This window comes from Halyomorpha halys, unplaced genomic scaffold (genome assembly GCF_000696795.3).
Source record: "Halyomorpha halys isolate HHAL.00 unplaced genomic scaffold, Hhal_1.1 Scaffold1705.1, whole genome shotgun sequence".
Classification (NCBI taxonomy): Eukaryota; Metazoa; Arthropoda; class Insecta; order Hemiptera; family Pentatomidae; genus Halyomorpha; species Halyomorpha halys.
Genome location: NW_027114972.1, coordinates 80,414 through 89,147, shown reverse-complemented (window position 1 = coordinate 89,147; position 8,734 = coordinate 80,414). Strand labels below are relative to the sequence as shown.

The 8,734-nt window shown below is 38.6% G+C and overlaps 1 protein-coding gene across 1 annotated transcript; it reads right to left on the bottom strand.

The window, feature by feature from the left end:
• Positions 1-2,673: 2,673 nt before the first annotated feature.
• On the bottom strand, positions 2,674-3,063 carry LOC136796915 (uncharacterized). The gene has a single exon (XM_067052039.1). It carries the CDS (start codon positions 3,061-3,063, stop codon positions 2,674-2,676), a length of 390 nt encoding a protein of 129 aa, XP_066908140.1.
• Positions 3,064-8,734: the final 5,671 nt, after the last annotated feature.

Genomic DNA, 8,734 nt, shown 5'->3' with positions numbered 1-8,734 from the left:
CAACTCAAAGGTGTTGGGCCGCTGGTAGGTATGGCAGGATCGAAAGTACAACACTCCCCAACACTTTTTAGAGAGTAAAAGGGAGAGAAACGGAGTCAGAAAAAGGGGGGAAGAGCTAACAGGATTCGTAAACTTCTGAAAACAGAAGTCGTCATTGACTAGCAGGACATTTGCAGGCTGGAAAGCCTGGAGTATAAGTTCTGAAAACAGGTGCCGGGTGGAATTCAGAGATAGTACAGTCCTGGAAGAAGCAGTGGACCAGCTAGTTTAAGCCGAAGTGGAAAATCAGAGTTTAAAAGTGTTGGACAAACTCGATCCAGAGGAAGACAGCCAACACCCCCAGAGAAGTCCTAATAATGATAGCACTGACAATAATTTTGAGCGTTAGCTACTATTCATTAGTAAATAGTCAAATTCATTAGTAAAGATTAAATAACCAAGTTTCTCCATTATTCTGTCACATGTCTGAATTATTCTATAATTGAGCAACTGATTTCCAGATTCCATGATTGTTTCCTAATATATGCATTATTTGTTATAAAACCTTGAAATTGAAATAATTGATATCCGTGATTTTATTATGTCTCCCTACCTATGTATGAAATATGTAATAAGGGAAAGTATTGCAGACGAATTTCTAATTTGAGTTGTCCAAAAATGAATTTTTTGCCGGAAATGTTTAAATATTACTAAATTATTAGTATTATTTTATGATCATAATGATTATGTTAGAATTTCATTCATGAGCTCTCTTATAAATTAAAATATGACTTATTTGTTAATATCCATAATAAACTTCGTTATTTTAAATAAATATTTTATACTTCAGAATAAGAAAATAAGATCGATATTCTGGCTTCTTGTATATAGAGATGAAGCTAAAAATGGAAAATAAAACTAAAAAAAAAAAAGCTGATGCAAGCCGATTTTACTAATAAGAAAATCAATTATCTACGTGATACAATAAATCAAATAGTGATTCCCTGTTCAAATCAGGCAAAGTATCTCTGGATAACATTGGATGCAAAACTTCGTTAAAAAGAGCGTGTAAAAAAAAAAAATCTCGCAGCTTAACCTAATATTCCAAAAAATTTATTGACTTTGGCCTAAAAATGGATATAGGCTGAAAATCAGATCTTTTGGTTTATAACAAGGTTCTGATGTAAAACAATCTTAAAAACTATTTGAACTTAAGGACCCAGCTGTGGAGATGCCAAGGAATTCCAACAGAAAAATCTTCAAAACTTTCAATATAAAGTACTAAGAGATATTATATGCTTCCTGGCATATCAAAAACTATGATCCTCATCGAGACCTTCTAATACTGACTGAGGAAATTCAAAGATTCACCCTCGTGAGTGACTGCAAAACACAGGAATGGTGAGGCTGTCTATCATCAACGTCAGTGCCATGGCGAGAAGATTCAAACCAAAACCTCACCAGCTTGTATGGAAAAGTGATAGAGGCGGTATAGTTATTTTTTGAGACTAAGTTAAAACAATGTGTATATTTGTATTTCATTATTTTAATGTTTTAGAACTAAATGCTAATAAGCTCATTTTAGCTTGATTTTAATCTCAGTGAATAAAAAAAATTTAAAGTCTTAAAACTTGATATGATGTATAACGTATCCTGCAAGTCACATGCATCTAATTGTACGTAAATTGGTGAACATGACACTTTTATAAAAGATAAGCAATGTTAAGTATACTCAATTCCGACTAGCACGCCATGAAAAGGGGGCCTCAGGTATCAAGCCTTTGATTTAAATAAATACAAAATACATTATCCGCTAGACCGATTCTCATAAGGGACCGATGGAAATATATAGTTTAAATATATAATAAGCCTTTTATTTAAATGAATACAAAATACATTCTACGTTAGACCGATTTTCATAAGGAACCGATAGAAATATATAGTTTAAATATACAATAAATGCGGTTTTTGGAACTCCTAGCCACCTTAAGACAGCGATTTGCCAGAAACGTGGCAATATCATATCTTATTTAACAGAATCAGCTACATTTTTTCCTATTCTACACAAAAAACGAATCGATTGACATATTAATAACCTTTAAATGTATACAGAGAAAAGGCAGTAGACGATATATGGTATATTTCTAGAATTAAATTGTGGTGGCAAGATTAACGTATTCAGCGGCAATAGTTGACGTTAGCAAAGAGAGTGTTTGAAATATTTGTAAAATTAAAAAATTTGCGTTGAAAAATTTGTAATTTCGGCGACGAAACCCGCCTCGTTCGCTGCTACTACTAATTTAAAGTCCCAGCTGTCTTCTAGCTGCAAGGTTGACGGAACTTGGTAGCCCTTTCTCCGAATCTGTTATGGTAGAAGCAGAGACGGCTTCCACTTTTACTCCTCGAAGCCCAGCGATCCCTCTTGGGCGACCTGTTATCACAGCGGCCAATCCTGGACGTATTAGTTGATCAATCGCTACCTTAATGTCTTCCATCCTTGAAGAAGTGGGTGCTGAGTGACTACCCATGATATAATTACTTGAGGGCTGCTGGATTTCCGCAATTTTATCCGCAATATGTGCCAGCTTCGTGGAATCCGTGTGATCTGTGGCGGCTAAGGTTGCTTGCATTCCCTCTTAGCCACTAGGTGCTGAGCATAACTGCAGGAACCTTACCTGCGGCCAATTGCTGCATTTATCGGAGAAACTGCGATGGCCGTTGATCGCCCAATCTCTGTTTCTCCAATAGCTTCGTAATTCTGGAGTGGTCTGATGGCCCAAAGATGGAGAGTAACCGCTCTTTTAGCCTCTCGTATGGCTCAGTGGCAGGGGGGTCTCGGGCAAGATCGGCAACCTGCTTTAGAGCTGCTAAATCCAGTTGGGCGATGATGAGTTGAAACATAGTTTTATTATTAGCTATACAACAAGTGCTGAACACCGCCTCAGCTTGTATGAAGCAGAGGTCAGGTTCTTCCCTATAAAATATGGGTAGCCGAGACAATGCGTTGGGTATTTTCGCCAATTCCACTAATTCCTTTTGCTCCTCCTCACCGGTTAACAGGTCGATTAAATTGTGCCCATACATGCTTCACTAGAGTTCAATCAAATTAATAAGAGAAATAAACTCACGTTCAGTGTCACCACTTTACTGCGTTTTCCTGTAGTAACGATAAAGATGACTCTTTAGTTACGTTCATTTATACTTGACATATATAACAAAACATTCATAATTATTATTAACAGAAATATTCAGTTTTGTTTTTACAATGAAAAAGCACCTAGTTTTGTCATTGTTAATTATTATTAATTGATCATATGGCGAGAGGTTTCAAAAGGGCTTACTACAGTCGAAATTATTTTCACTTTGAACCTGGCAAAGTGTGTCTTCGCTCGCCAGGTAGTCGCATTCTTAGGACACATGGTCGACGCCACCGGCATTAGCACTCTTCCGGCCAAGGTTGAAGTTATTGCATCATATCCCAGACCGGCTACGATAAGGGACCTGTGTCGTTTCCTTGGTATGTTTAACTTTTACCGTCGTTGCATACCCAGAGCGGCAGATTTGCAAGCTCCACTCAACAAGTTCCTCGCTGGGGCGAAGAAGAACGATAAGAGGCCAATCACCTGAGAAGAAGAATCCATCCAAGCATTCGAACGCTGCAAAACTGCCATTCAGAATGCTTTAGTGCTAGGACATCCTAGAGAGAACGCTCATCTAGTCTTAGTATGCGACGCCTCCAGTACCGCAATGGGAGCTGATTTACAGCAGAAAGATTGTAACGTTTGGCAAGCTCTCGGATTTTTCTCTAAGGCGTTCACCCCAACGCAGAAGAAATATGCCACATACGATAGGGAGCTCTTGGCAATCCACCGAGGCATCAAGCATTTCAGGCATTACCTAGACGGGCGACATTTTGAGATATGGACGGACCACAAACCGTTGGAATATGCTTTCCATCAAAAGCCGGAGATGGCCACACCAATGCGGATTCGTCTGGTTAATTTCATTAGCCAGTTTACGACCGACATCCGCCACGTACCCGTGGAAGAGAACACCGTCGTTGATGCACTTTCGAGGGTCGAGGACATCGAGCTCACTGACGATTATGTACATATAGCGGCAGAACAACAGAAGGATCCAAATATTACTCTGAGCTACAGAAAAACGACCGCCTTCAGCTTCAATAGATCAAACCTCCTGGTTCTGTAGCGTCAGTCCTGTGTGAGACCTCCACCTCGCAGGCGCGGCCAGACGTTCCTAAGTCCATACGAGAAGAAATCTTCCACCGCCTGCATGGGTTCAGCCACCCTGGTATCCGAGCCTCAAGATGGCTAGTAACACAGCATTTTTCTGGCCTGGCATGAACGCCTCGAGATGGGCTCGGTGTTGTGTTAAATGTCATAAATCGAAAGTGATCCGTCACACAGTAACCCCTCGCGGTATCTCCGCTCCCAGCTCCAGGTTTGAACACATTCACGTTGACCTGATCGGACCATTGCCAAACTCCGACGGAATGCGGTAGTCTGACGATCATTGACCGATTCACCCGTTGGCCTGAGGTGTGCCCTCTGGAGGAGATAACAACTACCAAGGTAGCATCAGCGATTGTGGGTACATGGATCTCCCGCTATGGTACGCCAGCAAGGATAACCACTGACCAAGGGCACCAGTTCGAGTCAGATCTTTTCATAAATCTGACTCGTATATTAAGTATACAGCGTCAGAGGACTACAGCATAACATCCTCAGTCCAATGGATGCGTGGAGCGGTGGCACAGGACCCTCAAGGCATCCCTCATGTCTACACTGAACGCATCGGGATGGACAAGTACATTACCAACAGTCCTTTTAGGACTCCGATCGGCAGTGAGAGAGGACGTAGGAGCCAGCGCTGCGGAAATAGTATTTGGGCAGCCTTTACGCCTCCCAGGAGAGTTCTTCGAGCCATCAGGACGTCGGGAGGACTCCGAATCGACACTGAAGACCCTACGGGAGGCCATGAAGAATCTCCGCCCGGCGCCATACCGCAGTAGTACTTCCAAGACTTTTGTGCATCGAGACTTAAATTACTGCACCCACGTATTTCTAAGGGACGACTCCGTTTCGGTACCGCTCACTTACAGAACACATCATTAATCTACGATGTCATATTTTTTTAATATTATGTTATGAGCGTGAATATTTAATTATTAAATTAAATTATTACTGTTTTAATAATATCCTAATTTATTTCAAATTTATAAGTCAAAATTTTTTATTAGTACTGCAATCACTTCTACATACCTTCAAACATTTATGATTTATAGCTTGCTGACTACATCAAGAAAAAACAAACCAGTGTATCATTTCTGTCAATTATAGGAGAAAGAATAACAACAAAAATTACTATATTTTGACAGTACATAATTTGTATGAATTATTTTTTTATTTTATAGTATAATTTCTAAGATTTCTGCACCACTAAGGGTGCGCCTTTGACCGTTGGTTGCGCTCTATAGGGTACAAACCATGCGTCTTGGACCTTTGGTTGCGCCCTATAGGGTACAAATCGTGCGCCTTGGACCGTTGGTTGCGCTCTATAGGGTACAAACTGGAGGAGCCCTACATTAGAGCAACAACCAATTCAGGGTATTCTCAGTAATAAATTATCAAACAACTCGTTGTCAGTCAATTAGCAATTATTTTAATGACTTCATTCCATTAACCTAATTGCATTTAATTGAAAACACAATTACACCTCGTTTAACCATCAGTATCAAATAATAAAAGAGAGATTATGAGAACATTTGGAATACAGTTGGTAGATGAAGCAGGTATTTTTTTAAAAATAATAATCTTTATTAATTCTGAGATTGATTCCTTTAGAATAATGTACAGGCGTCAAAATTAGGCTTAAACTATAATAAAATAATGAATTTAAAAGATATAAATAAACAACAATAATTAACAGAATATATAAAATAAGAATAGAATAAATAAAGTAAAATCATGTGTCATATCATAAAACAAAAGATGACAAACACTTCTGATAATAAGTAATAGAAAAAAAAAATCAAATATAATTAAACTAAAACTAATAAATGGAAAGGTACAATTTCTGCTAATGTACATATTTACAAGAATAAACAAAAATAAGAGACATTAAGTACAGAAATATATAAACCTTGTCTGAAACTTTCAATTGTTATTCTTCCGGAATTGGGTGAACAGAAGGTGGTCGAAGATACGGGATTTGAAGGTTGGAAGGGTATTAGACCTACGAATGAAAGAGGTAATAGAATTCCATAGGGATGAGGAAAGATCTCCCAAAGGCTGCGGTTCGATGAGCACTTACATATAAGCTTGAAGGCCGTGAGCGGGTATTGCGGGGATGCACTGAGGATTTAAATTGAAGGATATCAGAGAAGTACGATGGACGGCGGAATTGGATAATTTGGTAGAGGAAGGAAGCTGAGAAAGAAGAATGATTTTTACAGATGAAGTAATAAGGATTGTTTATGGAATTAGTTAGCCCATCTATTTGACGGATTTTGTGGAGACGTACTCCTGTCAATACAAATTTAAAAACTTAAAGCTACTTTAAAAACTATAAAAAAAAAAAATTGTTTGTATAATTTTTTGGATTAAATGATTAATTTACAATGTATAATGATATAAACCTAGTAATAATTATGTAATTTACATCAGAATATCAATGTTGATGTTTATTTTATCATAATATATTATTTAAATAGATGTGTTTCTCGTTACATTAAGACTATATTATTCGAAAGACTAGTGGGCATAGTGCGATCGATCTAACATGGCCTACCACTAGATCTCTCACAGCCACACGTTGATAAATCTAATCGGAGCAGGGAATGTCCACATACATCGGTGTAGTCCCTACCTGTTGCCTTCAACATCTAATCGTCCCTGTCCGCAATAAACCGCAATCACTTTCTATTTCAATAACATCAACCGAAACGTACTAATATTGCTATCCAGATATACTATACTATTTTTAAAATAATACTCTAAAGGTAGGAATGTAAGCATTTTCCTTGTAATAGTAATTATAACCATTGAGAGTATATAAGAGTCCATTCAGCATAGTGAACGATATGTGCAGGAAGAGAGTACTTCGAAAAGTAACTTGCCAAAAGTAATCCACCTTGTTAAATATCACAGAATTATAGGGATGTCAAATCTTTACTATAATTACACTCCGAAATCTATTCTCTCTGATAAGGTACCCTTTACTAAATGGGATCAACCTATAATCTCAGATCATACAGTTCCGAACAATAAACTGAATGTCCAGGCTCTGCGGGGGAAAAAAGACAGCTGCACTATTAGGAATAAAGGTCCGCGATGAAGAAAGTGATTGAAAAGAACACTAGAAAATATCAACAGCTCTGCAAGAGAAGAAATAGTGTTAACAAATATTGTTTCCATCAATGGATTAGTTCGGAAGGAACTTTCGGCAAAAAAATAATGCTACTGGAGATAGCTACCATTGTCAAAATATTTACGTATATAGTGCCACTAACAATGGTTGAGTAAATGCCATATATATATATAATATATATATAATTATAATACATCAAATGAAGTTACTAAAAATATTAGAAATAGTTGTTAATGACCTTATTTTATCCCTTAAATCAAAAACAAGCAATCTCCTAAGAATAATTACTAAAAAATGCAAGTAATATATTATAATTGTTTATGGAACTTGATAGAAAATAAGAAAGTGATTGAATTGGTGGAATTTCGGGATGAAGAGGTCACTGGAGCGATGGATGAAAGAAGAAATAGAATTCCATAAATCAAGGATGGGCTTAGGAAAAATCTATGGAATAATGCTAAAGCTCAGGACTAGTCTGAGGTGGCCTTGGGGGTGGTCTTTCCCACTATGTTCAATTTTGGTCACTCCGATGGTTTTTATCTTCCAAATATTTTGCCTCTTCTTGACATTAATTATTTCCTCAATTTCCTCAATATCCCCTGGTCTTTCTTCAGCCAAACTCTCGTTATTCGAAGATTCTTCCCTACCATCTTCTTCCGCTTCATCCTGGTCTTCATCTCTGGGCGTCCATTCCCTCAAAACACCGGACGGTTCCCCATTTTCTTGTTCCACGGCGTTCGTGGTTATGGCTCGAGACAACCAACCCGGTTTATATATAATCTCCATGTTATATTGTGCTAGAAGCTCCTTCCAGCGAGGGAATCCTAGCTGATGATTCCTTTAGTTTTCCCACCCATTGCAGTGGTCTATGATCAGTATGTATCTTGAACCTTCTGCCGAACACATATGGTCTAAAGTGATCAACAGCCCACACTATTCCCAAGAGTTCTCGCTCCATTGCGCTGTATCTACTTTCCGTCTCCGTAAGGCGCCTGCTGGCATACGCCACTGGGCGCTCTCCCCCACCACCCTTCTGAGACAGCACCGCTCCTAGCGCATACTCACTCGCATCTGTGGTAATCGCGAATTGTCGATTAAAATCTGGAAAAACTAGTACCTTGCTGCAACCTCTCCATGCACCGTCTGATATTGTTACTGATATGCACTCCATCATCGGGGTGACGATCATCTTCCTCCCTTTCTTGAGTAGGTTGTTAAGTGGAACGAGATACTCTGCCATTTCTGGAACAGACCTCCTGTAATAATTTAGAGTCCTCAACAACCTACGAATTCCTTTTATGTCACTAGGTACTGCCCTTTTCTGGATTGCTGAAACTTTATCCGGGTCTGGTTTAACTCCCTCCTT

Excerpts from the sequence above, each read along its gene's own strand:
- LOC136796915 (XM_067052039.1), bottom strand. The coding sequence starts at position 3,063 with ATGTATGGGCACAATTTAATCGACCTGTTAACCGGTGAGGAGGAGCAA.